Here is an 18,918-nt window from a genome sequence, read left to right as displayed (position 1 = left end):
TCCCCCATCTTAACTCCAGGCCTTTATATAGCTTCACCTTGTATAGAGCAAGATGAGAAGAGGTAGTCAAGCATGGAAACTTTTCAGATATCAGGAGCCTGGAAAATAGGGGACCAGGAAACAGAGACTCCTGAAAAACAGACAAGAGATTATTTTGAGGAATTCCACACAGTTATCCTTTCAACAGCTGAACAAAAATGCAAGGGAATAACTGAGGGACATGAAGTGCTTGATTTAGGGGCAGGACATGCTTCTTCTAAACCACCAATATCTGTCTGTGATGATTATGACCAGAAACAGCTATCCTTTTGCCAAGGTAGGTAAGTTTCCCTAGAAAACACCTTACCTTCTTTCTTGTTTAAAATGAGTTTGACACAACAGAATAGTTTGTACGCGTGTACTTGTCATCTTCCTGCTCAATATCAACTGTATTGAATGAACACTGTGACCCATCTAGCCTGAAACTGAGGGGAGGAGAATTACTGAGCAGGCAGCCCACTAACAAGGTGGGGGACCACCCCCAACAGCTGGTTTTATAAATGGAAACAGGAACTGGGCCCTCTAGATTTGTGGAGATATGAGGGCCACCTTCCTTGCCTAGAGGCCAAGGGAGCATAAGACCTCCAACCAAAGTCAGTGCAGCTTCTTTCCAAGAATTGGCCTGTCCCTGGTCACCCTTGTGCTACTCTCTTAGGACGTGCAAGTACCTCTCCTGACCCTAATAATTCACAGTCCAAGCTCAGGCCCTAGGCTCCCATTGATGGAAGTTTGCAAGTGTGAAGTGCCCAAAGAACTGTCCCTGGCTCCAGGGCGCAGTCGCTGCTCTTGATATTTTTCTTCTAAGTTCATTTGAAAGAGCGATGTCACTTCTACAGGGAAAGAAAACAAACAACAAGGCTGGAAGAGGAAAGCGAACCCCTGGGCTTCAGGTCTTCAGGATTGTATTGAACACATGAGACTGCCCAGAGAAACCTCAAGGTGATCACGTGGTATTAGGTGCCTTCAAAATAGGTGTGTATTCCCGGCTCTTAAAAGCCAGGAGGAAGGCTCCAATTTGAGCCCAGGCTCTACCCACTGGGTTGGACTGATGCCTTCGGGGGGCAAAGTTAGAGTAGGTATTAAGAGAGGGTATTATTGGTACTACTCAAGTGGACTGTCGTCGGCTTTGTGAGGCTAAGTCACTACTCCAAAGTCGCTCAGTTTATGCCGACCGAGCGGAGTCAGAGACCCAGAAGCCTGGATCTACCAGCGCGGGTCCGACTCAGGCCGGTGTACAAAGATCTAGAGCCACTCACCTGCGGATGGGGCTCCGCACCCTCAGGCTTTTAAGAACTCCTGGCCCGGCGCCTCTCATCCCCCGAGCCTCACTATTGGCTCCTCGGGCTGGAGGTGGGGCCGGAGAGCCCAATCAACCTAATGGCGTCAGGCACTGGGGCGCCGCTTCCTGTTGTCAGTGGCCAGGAGGCCAGGGCGTCGGTTGGGAGGCCAGGAGCGCCCCCAGCCCGGCTTCCGGCTCCGTTTGGTGAGTTAGGGGTCAGGTCGGTTGGGGGGCCAGGAGCGCCCCCAGCCCGGCTCCCGGCTCCGTTTGGTGAGTTAGGGGTCAGGGGTTGAAGAGGGCAGCGCGGGGGCGGCGGGCCGTAACGCCAACGGACAGTAGGTCCTCCCGCCCTCGCGGTGATCCCAGAGATCTTGGTTGCCTCGAGACAGTCCGGCTTCCGAGCCCTCTGCCCTCTCAGCCCGCACCGGGCTCCCACCGTAGCCTTGGGCCCGCGCTGCCACCGTTGGCCTGTTCCGTCCATTTTCTCCTACCCGTGACCCAACCTCAGCTCTTGCTCCCATCTTCTTACCACCGGTCTTGCATAAATGCAGCCTCACTCGTGACCTCTCTTTAACCTAGTTGCAACTCCGATCTGGATATATCCCTTACCTCCTTTTTATCTAATCCTCACCCCACAACCCCCCTGGCAATCCTAAAACTCCGCACAAACCTCCCCTAAATCCACCATTCATGTTTCCCCTTTTCTGGCTCAGCTCTCTCATCCCCAGCTCCCAGTGTCTACCCAGCCCCCTAAGGTCTGTTTATCCCAAACGTCTACCTCTCCCCTCCTCTCATTGAAGACCTACCGCTAAAATAGATGCCCTGTTGAGCTCACCCGCTTCGTGTTAACTCCTCTTTCAGCCTTCTCCCAAATTTTATGTGTAGCTTCTTCACAGACTTTGCCCTTAACTTCCTAGCTCATTATATATTTCTCTTCCCTCCTCTACCATCGCGAGGAAACCCCATTCCTAAGTCTTTATCTGTCCCCATCTCTAGTTGCCTCAGTTCCTCTCACCCTCTTCCTTTTTATTAACAGAGATCCTCCATGTCCTTTCACCTTTTGTCCCCGTAGCAACTCTTCACATCAACTCTGCCCATTCTTCCCTTGACAGCTCCCATTCAGCCTGAAATTGTAGTGCATAGCTCCCTGCCAACGCCACCAGCTACCCCTGAACAGTCAAGTCTAGGTGCTTGCTCAGAGGTGAGCAGCTTGATAGACCATGCAGCTTGTTTGGTTAATGAGTGCAGGGGGGTAGAGTTCCCCTACTCTTGGGTCAGAGATTTTTTCCTGGTGTCTGGTCCTTTTTTTATTATTATTTTTTATTTTTTAGTGGTACACAATACCTTTATTTTGTTTATTTATTTTTATGTGGTGCTGAGGATCGAACCCAGGGCCTTGAACATGCTAGGTGCGCGCTCTACCACTGAGCCACAACCCCAGCCCTGGTGTCTGGTCCTTATACCTGTCCCCAGGGATTGTTTTTTCACCGTTCATATTATATTACTTGTGTTGACTATTGGAATGGTAGGTGTCATTGAAATTCCTGCAAGGTAAGAGATGGTCCCTCACCCAGCTCACTCATCCTGGGGCAGTTGAAGTTCTTGCTTCCTTTTGACTGGTATTCTGGCTCTGGAGAACCTCAGGGAATGCCAGTGGGGTTGGCTCTAATTACAGAGCCATGGCCATGTGTCTTGTCCTGGCACTTGTGGAGGATCCTGTCCCAGTGCTCCTTGCCAGAGCTGATGGCAGATCAGTTCCAGCACTAAACACAGGGATCACATGGTGTCAGAGGCATGTTAGGGTTAGGGTTAGCGTTAGGAACCCAGTGCCTCAGGCATGCGAGACAAGTGCTCTACCTCTGAACTACAACTCCAGCCCTCCCCAGCCCTATTTTATATCTTATTTAGAGACAGGGTCTCAATGAGTTGCTTAGTGCCTTGCCTTTGCTGAGGCTGGCTTTGAATTTGGGATCCTCCCGCCTCAGTCTCCCAAGCTGCTGGGATTACAGGTGTGTAACACTGCATCCGACCCCCAGTCCTTTTTGAAACAAGATCTTGCTAAATTGCTGAGGCTGGTTTTGAACTTGTGATCCTCCTGCCTCAGCCTCCCAAAACCCTGGGATTGTAGGTGTGTGTCACTGTGTTCAGTCCCTAAAATTTCTTAAAAGGAAGATCATAAGTTCAAGGCCATCTTAACAACTTAGACTCTTTTTTTTTTAAAAGAATTTAACCATTATTTTATTTATTTGTTTGTTGTTGTTTATTTGTTTTTATGTGGTGCTAAAGATCAAATCAAGTCTTAAAAAAAAAAAAAAAAGGCCTGGAAATGTAGCTCAGTGATAGAGGTACAGAACCCCTGGGTTCTCTGCCTAGTATCCTGCCCTCCTCCCCTAATGCACAAATAAACCAAATACAGGTACCTTTTGTTTTCAAATATCAGAATCCACTGCTTCTTTTGAAAATTCTTTATGGTATACACAAAAAAGAAAAATGGAAAATAATAAAATTAAGCTGGAAAAAAAGCGCTACTTTTGAATACTCAAGTTGCTCATGGGTCTGTAACTATGGAAAAAACAAAATTCACATATTCCAAAGTACCTGTAAAACAATAAACTATAAATAATTTTGAAAACATAGCTTTGCTTCTTTTACACACACACACACACACACACACACACACACACACACACACAGTATTGGTAAATGCCATAATCCCAACATGCATCTCCTAACAATGAATTAGCAATGAATAAAGCTTTCTGGCTACAATCCTCTTTTTGGTACTATACAAAATTACATGAATAGACATGTCTGCATTTATTTTCTGCCTGGGAAGAACAGTTTCCCCTTGTGTCTTTGCATGGCTCATGAAGGGAAGAATAATCTTCTGATTCTGAGCTAATTAAAAAAAAAAGGAGTACCATACTTTCAGTGCCCCTCACTCAGCCTCCTTACCATGCTTCATTTTTCTTCATATTACTTCCTGCTACCTATCCTCACACATTTATTGGCTTATACTTTGGCTATTACTAGAATGTAATATACTCCATGGAGGCAAGAAATTGCCTCATTGTATTAGAAAATACTATATACTGAAATACATTCTGAAAAGTAACCTTGTCAACTTTTTGGGGGGTTTTGTTATCTTTTTAAGCTTAGGGGTAGGAAGAAAATGCTTTGGACAGAAGAAATTATTTAAATTGGAAATTGCATTTTTTTTAAAAAAAATTTAATTAACCATCCTTTCCTTTTCTCTATAAGCAGATAACTTGTCAGGCACAGTGGTACATGCCTGCAATCCTAGCTACTTAGGAAGCTGAGGCAAGAGAATCACAAGTTCAAGGTCAGCCTCTATTACTTAGCAAGACCCTGCCATGAAATTAAAAAATAAATTGGCCTGGGATGTAGCTCAGGATACAGCACCCTTAGTTTCAATCCCCAGTATCACAACAGCAACAAACACTCCCCAAGCCAAAACCCAAATAAAAACACATAAGCCCCACTAACAACAGGTATCTTAAGTAAAAAATTTAATTAAAACTAAAAGGATAAAAGCCTTCTGATAAGAATATTGTGTTATCAATTAAATATAATTCTCCTCATAGCATTCTTTAAGTTTCTAAAACAAATCAGAGTCCGGCACAGTGGTGCTCACCTATAATCCCAGTGAATCCCAAGGCCAAGGCAGGAAGATCCCAAGATTGAGGCCAGCCTCAGAAACTTAGTGAGGTTCTAAGCAACTTAGTGATGCCCTGTCTCAAAATTAAAAATAAAAACGGGCTGGGGATATAGCTCAGTGGTTAAGTGCCCCTGGGTTCAGTTCCCTAGTACCAAAAATAAATAAGTAAATAATAACAATAATTCATAAAAACTATATTGTAGAAAGAATTTATAGATTATATATCTAAATATGCATTTTCAGATCAAATGACCAGAGTACAAGGCATTCTGCATAAGAGTGCATTCATGGCTCTGTTCTCACAAATCTCCCTCAAGAAAGTCTGAAAAATTTAAATTATCCCTTAAAGCAAGAAAGAATCTTGTCAGCAGGGCGAGTTGGCACATGCCTGTAATCCCAGAAGCTTGGGAGGCTGAGACAGGAGGACCAAGAGTTCAAAGCCGGCTCAGCAAAAACCGACACGCTAAACAACTTGGTGAGACCCTGTCTCTAAATAAAATATAAAAAAATAGGGCTGGGAATGTGGCTCAGTGGTTGAGTGGCCAGAGTTCAATCCCCGGTACCCACCTCCAAATTTTATCTACAAATTATAAATAATGATAAGATAGCCCCCCCCCCCATTTTTTTCAGTACTGGGAAATCCAATCCTTGATGTAACAGGCAATCATTCTGCTGAGGACATAATAATCCCTGAGAAAATAATTATATAAACAAACATAATAAACAAATATTGACGTTTTAGATCTGGTCTTCTCAAGCATGGCCATTTTAATTACACTTAAAATTATTTCTAGAAAGACACATGTACCTATTTTTCTATACTTACTTGCATGTATTCTGAAAGTTCAAAATAGGCCCTTCCAATTTGGCACAGTACCCAACCAGTATTGTAGTGGTGAGAAGGCAGGTGGCTCAAAATATTTATAGCTTCTTTGCAGTTGTATGAACACAAAGCTAAATAACCTTTTCCCATTTCACGAAGAAGGCTCATCAAACCTTCTAGGAGAAAACAATATAGTAACCAAAGGAGAGAAACATAAAACTCTGGTGTTTAAGAAAGGCTGATTACAAACTAATTGATTAAAATTCCATCTATCTAGAGAACAATGAAAGCAGTGTAATGAACATAAAGAAATTACTTAAAATAAGTACATAATAATGTAAAATAAACAATATTAAGCATTTAAAACAGACCTGCAGCTGCTTTTTGTAGATTAAAAGCTTGGATCTGAGGTGTGATTGTGGATATTTTCCCTTCTGAAATGATGGAAGAATCCAATTTTGTGATTTCCAGGTTATCATTTATGTTAGGTTGAGTTATTCCTCCTTTATTAGTTTTACTTTTTGTTTTTCTGTTTGGGATTTTAGGTGGAAACTTCATTTTTAATTTTTTGCTATTCTCCTGCAAAAGGGTAAAATTCCATACTTTATACTCATATATTTTAGACTTCCCCCTCAATGCTTTCTCAAGTATTAGATTTAAAAGTATAATCTTGATTAATCTCTATTTTTCTCAGAAGAAGTTTTATAAAAACAGTCTTCAAAGTCAATTCTAAATTCAAGAATTCTAAATATAAATTGTATTTACTTATCGTGATTAAGGTGAATCTGCATCGAGCAGTATTTTTTTTGCAAGTATATCATATTCTCATTTATTATTTTACAGTAAGAAAATAAGAGGATGCAATACCATTTAATTGTCTCAGAGCACTTAACTAATAAATCACAAAGTTGAATTTACCTATAATGTCCTTCTATGGACCAAAAAAAATTTAACCAAGGCCATTGTAATGAAGTCCTTTAATTTTTTAAACTTTTAATTTTGAAATAGTTTCAGTTCATAAGAAGATAGAAGCAAAGAAAACATAGAGAATTTCCATTCAGTCTTTCATTAGTGATAACATATAAAATTATATTGAGGAAACTGAAATATTATACTATGAAATGAACTACAGACCTCATTTGTTTGGTTTTCATTTGAACTCTTTTGCGTGCTTGTGGGTGTGTATATATACAATTCTGTGTAATTTTATCACATGAATGGATTTATGCAATCAACCACCATGCTTGGGATATAGAACTATTTTACTATCACAAAGAAATCCTTTTTTTGCTATGCTTTTTTTTTTTTTTTTTTTTGGTGCCAGGGATTGAACTCAGGGGTGCTCAACTCCTGAGCCCATCCCCAGCCCTTTTTAGAGTCAGGGTTTCACTAAGTTACTGAGACTGGCCTCGAACTTGTGATTCTCCTGCCTCAGTCTCCTGAGTTGCTGGGATTACAGGCATGTGTCACTGTGTCTGGCTGTGTTATGCTCAGGCCTATTTCCTGATAACCACTGTTGTTTTCTACAATAACAGCTGGGTGCAGTGGTGCATGCCTATAATACAAGCAGTTCATGAAGCTGAGGCAGGAGGATTGCAAGTTTAAAGTCAGGCTCAGGAACATAACAAAACCCTGTCAACTACATAAAATATAAAAAGGGCTGGGGATATAGCTCAGTGTTACACCCCTGGGTTTAATCTCTAGTACCAAAGAAGAATGTTATATAATATTTACCAAAGGACCAAAAAATTATAGCTAGCTTTCCAAATTTATTTATAAAGATGAAGTCATCAATGAACAGATATTTTAGCAGGGAAAGCATTAAGTAAATGTGGCATTCAGAATTCTTTACCTTGGTTGTAGAGCTGTCACTAGTAAAAAGTCGAGAACTTCTTCGAGGCAGTGCATTTGGGGGAGATGTGATAGTGGGGCTCAATACCTGAGGTGTTGTACTAAAAAGTGACAAAACATTATTTAAAATTCATTTTTTGACCATTAACTATTATTTCAAATTTAGCCATATTAAAAATATGCATTTCTAATATAAGTACTCTAGAGTTGGTGAGTTTGGTCAGTACCTTTCTGGTCCCCCCCTTTCTAAAAAAATTATATACATACATATATATGAACACAATAATCTTAATTTTATCACTTATTTTTATGTGATACTGAGTATTGAACCCAGTACCTCACATGTGCTAGGCAAGTGCTCTACCACTGAGTAACAATCCCAGGCCCCCTTTCTGGTCCCTTTATGAAAACCCACCATTTAAAAACTACTCACATTACTGTAAAATGATAAACATTATAGGAGAGATCTCTAATTGAAATTGATCTAAAAAAATATTTAAGGTCAATAAATATGACAAGCACATCTATATGCCAATTACCTTTAGCCCTTTATTTGCATGCATAAAAAAGTTAGGGAAGTGGGCCAGGTGTGGTAGCGCACGCCTATAATCTCAGCAGCTTGGGAGGCTGAGGCAGGAGGATTGTGAGTTCAAAGCCAGCCTCAGCAAAAACCAAGGCGCTAAACAACTCGGTGAGACTCTGTTTCTAAATAAATAAATAAATAGAAATTGTAGAAATGTTAAAAAAAAAAGGGAAGTTATGTCAGAAATTAAATATATTTTCAAAAAATATAAAACATGAGCTGGGCATGGCGTGCATGCCTATAATCCTAGTGGCTCAGAAGGCAGAGGCAGGAGGATCACAGGTTCGAAACCAGCCTCAGTAACTTAGAGGCTATAAGCAACCTACTGAGACCTTGTCTCTAAATAAAAAATAAAAAGGGATGGGGATGTGACTCAGTGGTTAAGTGCCCTTGGGTTCAAAAAAGAAAAAAAAAATTAGAGAAAAAAGGAAATTTCTATCAGGTATGGATCATCTAAATGTTGGGCATTTTTAAACAAATAAATACCACTAGAACAACTGAAAGTTGAGAAATAATTTCCCTGTAAATTCAAACAGCTGTATCAAAGGTTTATTCTGGTTAGAGCAAAAGGAGTCTGACAATCATTGGATATATTTTTACTTTAAAGGCAAACCCTAAGAATTCCATTCTTAGAAAGCAAGCAAATTTAAAACTTAAATGATATAACTGGGATTAGGTTACGTTTATAATTTTTTAGGAAATTCTACAAATAGGTATCTAAGTCTGAAATTAAAAGGTTTCTTAATAAAAAGAGAAGAGAGAGAGAGATGCTGCCCAGTAAGTAAATCATGTCCAGGATTATTCTTATTTCTTTCAAAACACAGAGCCCCAGTGCAGGGATATTAGGCAAGTAAGAACACTTGGGTTGATCAATTCATTTTTTAAAAGTACAATAAGCTCGCCAGGCATAGCGGTGTAATCTCAGCAGCTCAGGAAGCTGAGGCAGAAGGAGCCAAGTTCAAAGCCAGTTTCTGCAATTTAGTGAGGCCCTTATCAACTCAGTAAGACCCTGTCTCTACTAAAATATTTTTTAAAAAGTCTGGGTATGTGGCTCTGTGGATAAGTACCCCAAGTTCAATCCCCAGTAACACCCCCCCAAAAAAGTCCAATAACCTCAATTTGGTAGAAATAACTATTATACTTTATACTAGGAATGTGAATTGTGGGGCTAGGCTGTAGCTCAGTGGTGGAGCACTTGCCTAGCACACTAGACGCACTGGGTTTGAGCCTCAGCACCACATAAAAATAAATATTGTGTCCATCTTCAACTAAAAAAATTTTTAAAAATGTGAATTGTACTGTCAACATGATTATTGATCACAGAAGAGTTTTGTCAAGAAGTAAGAAGAAAGAACTTCATCAAATGGGGCAAGTGGGACAAATCTGAAGATGTTGCTAAGATTGTTTTAAAGAAAACACTCAACTGAATGAGGGTAACACAAATTTTGTGGAGGTAGAAGTAAAAATTAGTAAGAATTCTAGAGCTGGGAGGATAAACTCTTCTTATAGAGTAGATACAGACTTATAATTTTTGTTAGGCTTCTGTTAGCTCCAAAGGCCCACTTGATGTAAGGATAAAGAAGCCCTAAGTCTGAGGCACCAGAAAAATTAAGTAAAATCATAAGTTTGGAAAATGGAAAATGGGCGTGTATTTATTTATTTAGTTCATATTATGTAACCAATACATGAATCTGTATAAGTTCCATTTGGTTAACTAGGGGTTTAGCAATGAAAGGAATATGCTCTGGAACTAGATTGCCACAGCTTGAAATTAAGGTTCTACTGCCATCATTAGACATATACATTATATGTCAGTTATATTGTTTAATAAATTTATGTAAATAGCATTATTTTTTCTGGTTTTAAAGCAAAATGTTCTGGTAGTTAACAAAAACATCTTAGAAAATTTACAGAAATAAATTTTGAAGGATACTTTATGTGGAGAAAATGATGGGGTTTGCCATGCTGCAAAGATCCACCATGTGATTAGAGTTGAGCCTTAAAGCCAGGTGACATCAGCCTGACCTCCTCCAGGAAGGGCAAGGTGGCTGGTGACTGAGTTTAATCACACGCCCAATGATTTCATCAACCATGTCTACATAATTCAATCTCCATTAAAATTCTGAACATCAAACCTTAGTTGAAATCCCTAGTCTCTAAACATAGGTCCTGATTCCATGAAATGAACATAAAAGTCTGTGTTTGGGACCCTCCCAAAACCTCACCATAGAGTCTCTTCAGTTATCTGGTCCTGATTTGTATCCTTCACAATAAAACTATAATCATAATTATAGTATTTTCCTGGTTCTGAGTTGTTCTAGCAACTTACTGAATATGAAGGGGTAATGGGAACCCTCAATTTTTACTAAGTTGATCAGAAATGCAGGTGGCCTGGGGAACTCTGCACCTGCAATTGGTATCTGAACTGAGGACATTTCAGATAGTTCTTGTTGCAGACTGATCTTAATCTTTGGAGTCCAGTCTAAGTCTGGGTGGTTAGCATCAGAATTGCATTACAGTATTGCTATGAGAAAACCACTCAACACTGGGTGGGGTAAGAACTGCTATAAAGGAGTAGGTAGAACAGTTCTTGGTGCTCATCCTGATTGGGAATAGGCAGAGGGCAGAAATCTCATACTAAATAGGCCATAAAGAGTACTCTTTCAATAGCAGGGCAAAACTAGACTGCTCTTGTTCCACCTAACAAAACAAAACAAAAAAAACCCCAAACAAACAAACAAACAAAAAATCAAACTGCTTCCAAATAATCTAGCTGCATCCCAGAACAAATCTTAGAAATACCTAAAGTAATGATAATAATAATAAAAAATTCCAGTTGCTGTGTGGCTCGGGAGGCTGAGGCAAGAGGATCACGAATTCAAAACCAGCCTCAGCAACTTTGAGAAGCCATAAGCAACTCAGTGAAACCCTGTCTCTAAATAAAATTTTAAAAAGGGGTGGGGATATGGCTCAGTGGTCAGGTGCATCTGAGTTCAATCCCTGGTACCTCCCCGCTCCAAGCATTCAACAATGTAACACCAATCAATAAGAAACACAACTAGAAATGACACAGTAATAGACTTTTATACAAAAACATTAAAAGGACCAATATAAATATTTTCTAACTATTTAAAAAGGTAGAAGAAAGCATGGGTAAGTAAGGAGACAAGCAAATCAAATTTCTAGAGATGAAAAAGGAGTGTCTGAGATTTAAAAAAAACCCAAAAAACTAAAAAAACAAAAAACACAACAACTCCCCACTGGATTGGATTAACAGTAAATTGGACATTATCCAAAATGAAACAGAGCGGAAAAAGCCCAGAAACAAAAACGGACAGAGTATTAGTAAACTGTGGAACAATTTCAATATGTTGAAGACCTTACCCTCAGTACCTGTGAATTTGACTATTTAGAATAGAGTCTTTGCAGATGTATCAAGTTGAGATTATAAGTGTGTGTGAGTGTGTCCCCTAATCCAGTATGACTGTCATACTTATGAGAGGGAAATCTGGAAAGAGACACACAGGGAAGATTGCCATGTGAAGATATAAGTAGATATCTTGAGTTATGCTGTCACAAACCTATCAGAAGCTTCAAGTAGCAAAGGAGGATTCTCCTCTGCAAACTTTGGAGGGGGAATGGCCTTGCCAACAACTTGATTTCAAATTTATAAGCTTTAAAACAGAGATTATATTTTAGCAACATGGTCTAAAGGAAAAAAAGTAAAAAGTGGGAGAGAATAAATTTCTGATGTTTTAAGCCACCCAGTTTGTGGTACAGGCTGAATATCCATTATCAAAATGCCTGGGACCAGTGTTTCAGATTGCAGAGTTGTCCCCCCCAAATTTGTAATATTTATATAATAAATTTTACTAGTGGGGCATTCCTAATTTGAAAATCTGGACTCTAAAATACTCTAAAACCTGAAACTTTTTGAGTGTTGTGTTGGGATTCAAAAAGTTTTAGATTTCAGAGCAGTTCAGATTTTCAGATTAGGAATACTCATGTTTTACAGCAAGCTTTAGAAAATAAATCCAAGCAAAAAAATAGATAAAAATGGCATAAACAATACAAAATATATAGTTGATAATTACATGTAGGTTTATATATTCTTTAGGGTTAACATATACTCAGCCTATGTAATGTTGCTCTGTAAGAAGCCTCAGCTCTTTCTCATAATGAGCCTCAAGCAATCACTATCAGCAAGCTGGTATTCATTATTACACTTACCATCCTTGTAGTAGAGCAACATTGAGACCTTTTAGACAGTCAAAGAATATGAACATTTGTGTCTATTTAAAGAATTCTGAATTTGAAGTTTTGAAGATTAATTTTATAATCTATGTATAGAAGTGCATAATGGGGGGAGGGGATAATGAAATCTATCTGTACTTGATCTGCAGAGAAGGTCATATACATAAAAAGAAATTACTCTGAGGAAATGTTTATAATATTTATAATATTCATAATATTAAAAAATCTAAGAGGGCTGGGGATATAGCTCAGTTGGTAGAGTGCTTGCATGACATGCACCAGGCCCTGGGTTCAATTCCCAGCACTACCAAAACAAACAAACAAACAAACAAACAAGCAGACAGACAAATGAAACAACAACAAAAAAACAATAACAACAAAAAACACTAAGAGGTGTATTGGAAAAATTTGTTTTAGGTAACTATTGTGTTATTTGCATTATAAAATTCAAGTAAAAATTATATTAGTCTTTTCAGAAGTCACAGATTTCAAGTTTTATATATTCAAAATTTATAACAGTTACATTAGAAATATATATATATATATATATAGGTACTAGGGATTGAACTAAGGGGTACTCAGGAGCCACATCCCAAGCCCTATTTTATGTTTTATTTAGAGACATGGTCTCACTTAGCTTGCTGAGGCTGGCTTTGAACTTGTGATTTTCCTGTCTCAGCCACTCAAGCTGCTCGAATTATAGGCATGCACCACCATGTCCGGGTACATTAGAAATTTGTGGGTCAATACCCAAAAATATAAAGAAGGTTTTACAGCAAGAAAAGATGAACAATGGGAATTTATAACATCAGAATAAATACCTTGTTTGAGGGCCAGAACTCTGTGTTTGTGCAACAAGAATTGGAGTGACCTCGCGACTATTTCCACTCTGTGAGAAGACAGACTTTGTTCCAGTTTGGCCCATTCTGGCAACAGACTGTAAAACAAAAAAAGTCTAAGGTTTGTGATTATCAATTGCAGTATAAGCGATAAAAGACACCATGATGCTCCCATCTACATTTTTGTAATGAAAGACCTCATAATATATATTATCTTAAAATACAAATTATAAATATCATTACTGTCAATTGCTATTAGTATGAATAATAATCTATTTCCTCATTTTAACATCAAAGGAATTTTACTTCTCTACTATCTTTTCATCTTTCACTTTAGTTTCAAAAGAAAGGCTCAAATTCTGAGGAACTATTCTATTTAACTCATTGTGAACATCTCTGTTTATTGCATACCTTCTCAATTTGGGGCTAAGTGCTAAAAAATTTTAAGACAGCTACTATTTTAGGATTTAACTTCCTATACATAAGAAATAGCAATACAATAAGATTTTTTACTCCTCTTTTGGCACTTAGTAGAACAGTTCTATAGAAGTTCATAGGAATAGATTTTTAAAAATCATGAAAACTTTCAAAATTCAAAAGATTCTGCTCTTTATTGTTACTATTTCTTTCTTGTTTTTCCAATCTTTCATTAAGTAGGTTTTTGATCCCCTTGAAGGAAAAAAAAAAAAAAAGATCTTTGCTTGCCTCTTCTGTCTATTCTTTTTTTTTTTTTTTAAAGAGAGAGTGAGAGAGGAGAGAGAGAGAATTTTTTTTTTTAGGGGGGGGGGTGGAGAGAGGGGGAGAGAAAGAGGGGAAGAGAGAATTTTTTTTTAATATTTATTTTTTTTTAGTTCTCGGCGGACACAACATCTTTGTTGGTATGTGGTGCCGAGGATCGAACCCGGGCCGCAGGCACACCAGGCGAGTGCGCTACCGCTTGAGCCACATCCCCAGCCCTCTTCTGTCTATTCTAACTCATTATCTTCTTTCTATTCATTTTACCATTTAGTTTCTTTTTTTTCTTGTATTGGGGATTAAACTCAGATACACTCCGAACCCTTTTCAATTACTTTTTAAATATTTATTTTTTAGTAGTAGTTGGACACAATACCTTTATTTTATTTATTTATTTTTATGTGGTGCTGAGGATCGAACCCAGGGCCTCAAACACGATAGGCGAGTGCTCTACCATTGAGCCACAACCCCAGCCCCCTTTTCATTTTTATTGAGACAGGATCTTGCTAAGTTGCTTAGGACCTCACTAAGTTGCTACCATTTAATTTCTGTATAAAGTGATCTTTGATATTAATGGATTTTTTTTTCTTTTGGTACTGGAAATTGAACCTCATCTACCACTCTGCTACATTCCAGTTCTTTTATTTTTAAGACAGGGTCTTGTTAAATTGCTAGATGGACTTCAAACTTGAGATCCTCCTGCCTTAGCTTCCTGAGTAGCTGGAATTACAAGATTACAAGTGTGTGCCACCAAGCTCAGCTTCAATGGACTTTTTTTTTTCACCACCAGATATTTTTCTTCAAAAGTTACTGTTATCCTAATATTGTGTACAAAATTATCAAAAAGTTTATTACAAATACTTATTAATAACTTTCTCAGGGGACTAGAGATACAGCTCAGTTGGTAGAGTGCTTGCTTTGCATGCACAAGGCCCTGGGTTCAATCCCCAGCACCACCAAAAGAGGAAAAAAAAAAAAAACTTTCTTAGCAGATTTGAAGGCCTTATTTTTTGTCTTTTCTAAATTCAATATCATTGGTTATCCTCTCTCCTCTGTTTTGAAAGTCTGTATAACTTCCTAAACAGTCCACTAACTTGACTGTGCTCTCACTTCATTTGCTGGCGTCCCTTTATTCTACAGTTTTAAAATGAGGTATATGTACTGTGTTACTTAGCTACTTTTTCTCTGGGAAAGCTGGGACATTTGTCATTTCTATCACTGGATAAATTATTTCCTCTACAACTACCCACTGAATATTTTCACCTACCCTACCATCACCTCAGAATAATACTTTATAATCCTTCCTCTTCCTTCCCAAAATTGGGACCTCCACATTCACTGAAAGGACAAACTTATAATCAATTCTGGTCCTTTCTTATTTATCAAAGAATTATATACTGCATTCACTATTTGGCCTGATTATTTTTTTAGTCGATACATGTAACTCTTCTGGAAATGTTGTGTAAGAGGCAAGAAGAGAAGGGAGGCAGAAAAGGATGAGACAGTGTGTATATTTTATTGCTTAGGCACTCATCTGCTGCCTAACTTGTCTTTGAGCTGCTATGGCTCTTCTGGTTTTGGTCTACTTTACCTGGCACACAACCATTCTACCATGTTTTCTTCACAACTGTAATAAACTAATTCCACACACATAGTTTGCTCCCATAACAACACACCCATAGTTATCAACTTAAAAAAAAAATCAGGTTTGAAATAATTCAATAGTTCATATGTAAATTACTTTACAGTTCCTTCTTTTTTTTGGATAGTTTTGAAGTTTCTATTTCCACTAAGGAACTATAGATACAGCTTTTGCAGGAGAGAGAAGGGAGGAAAAAAAAAAAACTTTTAGCAGATTTGCATTGTTCAGGAGTAAAACAACAAAAAATAACAAAAAAAGAAACATTTCTAGAAGGTAAGAGGCTACATCTGTTATTCATATATTAGTATGACTTAATTAGTTTCCATTTCTTAAACATCTATTAAGCATGGCAGTAGGCATTTAAAATACATGATTTAATTCTCACAGAAGATATCCTACACCACAGAAATGTTTCACACAAACGGTATTTTGTTCTACTGCAGCACATCTATATAAAAGAACATTATATAAAGAGCCTCAAAAAACTTTTTTCAGTGCTTATAATAATTATACTATCAAATATTTTTACTTTTACTAAATATTTATGAAAATTCACCATAAAAATCGTATTATCAGAAATATCTTGCTTACCTGAGCAAATTTTTTTTTCATGTCATTTATTAGTGCTATTTAAAAAACATGGACTGGGGTGCAGCTCAGTGGTAGAGCACTAGGCTAGCATGTGCAAAGCCCTGGCTTTGATTCCCAACACTGAAAAAACAAAACAAAAAAACAACACCCCACCCCCAACAAAAACCCCAACAAACCATTACCATAACAACAACAACACCAAGCAGAGGGAACAAGTAAAAGCTATGGCAGACATAATTTGTAATTTATATTCAAAATATAGAAACAATCTTAATTTTGTTTTTAAAAAGGAATTAAAAGTAAAAATGAATATATTTACTAGCTATATGCTGATGAACTAACGAGTTATAATGTTAGTTGGTTGAAAAAGTCACCAGTTATGTATCTAAGATAACCATGAAGCTAGGACAATCATATTCTTTTATATTTTGATCAACAACTCTAAGGCAAAAACAATTACAGAAAAAGTTAAATTCTCTCTGAATTTATCTTTACAGATTGGAATTTTAAAGATTTTTTTAAAAATCAATACAAAATTGCATTTTACATGTAAAATACCTTTTTTGTAGGGGCTCCGGTGGATGGCACATCAATTACAGAAGGTGTATTAGTGTAGTTTTGTAAATAGGATCCATCTCCAGGACTTGGGGTTTCTAATGGCAAAATCCCAAAACTGAGAAGAGGTTGAAATCAAGGTGTCAAAAAGTCATCAAGGCATATATAAAGCAGCAGTATATTTAAATTAGAAGGTCTAAAAGGAAGAGAATGGCAAATCAGTCTTGGGGGCAGTGAGGACCTGAGGGGCAGATTAAAAATAAGCTGTGAATGAAGACTACACCACCCACCATTCCTAACACTAAAAAATAATAAAAAATAAAAAAAGAACTAAATTGAGATACAACTACGGATCTCAGGAGGTTTATAAAAAATAAAGAAGAGTGGCTTTATAAAAGCTGATAAGCATACACTAGATAATTAAGACATATTTAAGAGTTTTAAAAATTTCTCCAGGGGTTAGGCATATAACTCAGTGGTAGACCACTTGTATAGCATGTGCAAGGTCCTGGGTATGATCCCTAGCACCACAAACAAAATTCTTAGATTCTGGGTTTTAGATACAATTATGGAGACAATGTCTCTAGACAGTCTGGATATTTATCTAATAATTATCAGTATAATTATACAATGGTGTCTAAGGGCACTGTCATCTCACAGTCAAGTTATTTTAGTAGTTCCCTGGGCCCAAGGCCCCATTCATAGCATATAATTTTTTGACACTTTTAGATATGTACCCCTTTTGGATGGGTTCCTATATTTATACATACATATACTTCTCATAATTTTGACAAAACATTTCACTGATTGATAAATACTTCCTCCATATTTTAGAAAAATGTACTAAAAAAGCCCACTGATGTTAGCTAGGCACAGTAGTGCACGCCTGTAATTTCAGTGGCTTGGGAGGCTGAGGCAAGAGGAATGCAAGTTCAAAGTCAGCCTCAGCCACTTAGCAAAGCCCTAAGCAACTCAGTGAGACCCTGTCCCCGTCTCTACACAAAATATAAAATAGGGCAGGGGATGTGGCTCAGTGGTCTGGTGGCCCTGAGTTCAATCCCTGATACCCCCCCCCACAAAAAAAACCTCAAAAAACAACAACAACAACAACAACAAAAAAAAAAAAAACAAAAACCCCCAAACTGGTGTTGCTATGATTATATCATAGGCATAACAACATTTCAAGGGGTTCACTGCCATCTACTGATGTACAGCCATAAAGGTAGTATTTTTCAATGCATACACTAAAGATAATTAAGACAGGGGTTAGGCATATAACTCAGTGGTAAAACATTTGTATAGCATGTGCAAGGCCCGGGTATGATCCCCAGCACCACAAACAAAATAAAACAAATATACAAAATTTTAATCACATCCACTGTTATCCACAGTAATTTAGGAAATTGCTGTTCATGTTAATTTATATTATTAATCATATGAACCATTGTAATATCACAAAATATTACAATACATTTTGAACTAACTTTTTGTTTGACTTACCTTGGGGTTAATGGGCTAAGAGCAGCTGGTCCTCCTAATAAACTTCGACCAGTTTTTGGTTTATTTTGAACCTGTTTAGATAATATGAAAGTTCCTGTTCCAAGAGGTACAGTATCTGGTGAAATTACAGCTGAATCAATATAAGACACTGAGGAATCTGTATTCAAGGAGTACTTTGAATTGGAAGATTCTAAGTTCAATCTGTTTAATTCCTGAAACAGAAAATTTCTATTATGTCATTTATGACACATTGTTTAGCTCAGATAATTTTCTCAGTTTTCACAATCTTTTGAATGGTAGAGTAAATACACTTACAATTGTGTCCTGGGGTGTTTCCGTAAGAACTGTCTCAGGCTGTCTATGAGATAAACTATGATTAGATACTAGTGTTGTACAAGAATTGGGCAGACAGTTGCTAAAGTTCTGTATAGATGTTAACTTAAATGTTTGGTCAGGATCTGGCTTTTCACCTGCAAAGACCAAAAAAAAAAAAAAAAAAAAGAAAAACAAAACAAACAAAAAAATAAAGATATTTGCCTCTGAGGAAT

The 18,918-nt window shown here is 37.7% G+C and overlaps 1 protein-coding gene across 2 annotated transcripts in view; it reads right to left on the bottom strand.

Moving 5' to 3' along the window:
* Positions 1 to 5,790: 5,790 nt before the first annotated feature.
* Positions 5,791 to 18,918, bottom strand: part of LOC308636785 (cell division cycle protein 27 homolog) — a 46,876-nt gene continuing 33,748 nt past the window's right edge. The window contains exons 6-12 of one of the 2 annotated variants that reach the window (XM_081272515.1): positions 18,686 to 18,840; positions 18,371 to 18,582; positions 16,874 to 16,988; positions 13,330 to 13,445; positions 7,673 to 7,772; positions 6,192 to 6,399; positions 5,791 to 5,996 (exon numbers count right to left, since the gene is read on the bottom strand). In XM_081272515.1, coding sequence (XP_081128641.1) covers positions 5,806 to 5,996; positions 6,192 to 6,399; positions 7,673 to 7,772; positions 13,330 to 13,445; positions 16,874 to 16,988; positions 18,371 to 18,582; positions 18,686 to 18,840 — 1,097 coding nt within the window. In that variant the 3' untranslated portion in view covers positions 5,791 to 5,805. The remainder of the gene's footprint in view (positions 5,997 to 6,191; positions 6,400 to 7,672; positions 7,773 to 13,329; positions 13,446 to 16,873; positions 16,989 to 18,370; positions 18,583 to 18,685; positions 18,841 to 18,918) is intronic. The other variant, XM_081272516.1, reaches the window with a different exon arrangement.

This window comes from Spermophilus citellus, assembly GCF_964194105.1.
Source record: "Spermophilus citellus genome assembly, chromosome: 17".
NCBI classification, from domain to species: domain Eukaryota; kingdom Metazoa; phylum Chordata; class Mammalia; order Rodentia; family Sciuridae; genus Spermophilus; species Spermophilus citellus.
Note: the sequence above shows the minus strand (reverse complement) of the source record. Positions and strands in the feature narration are given on the sequence as shown.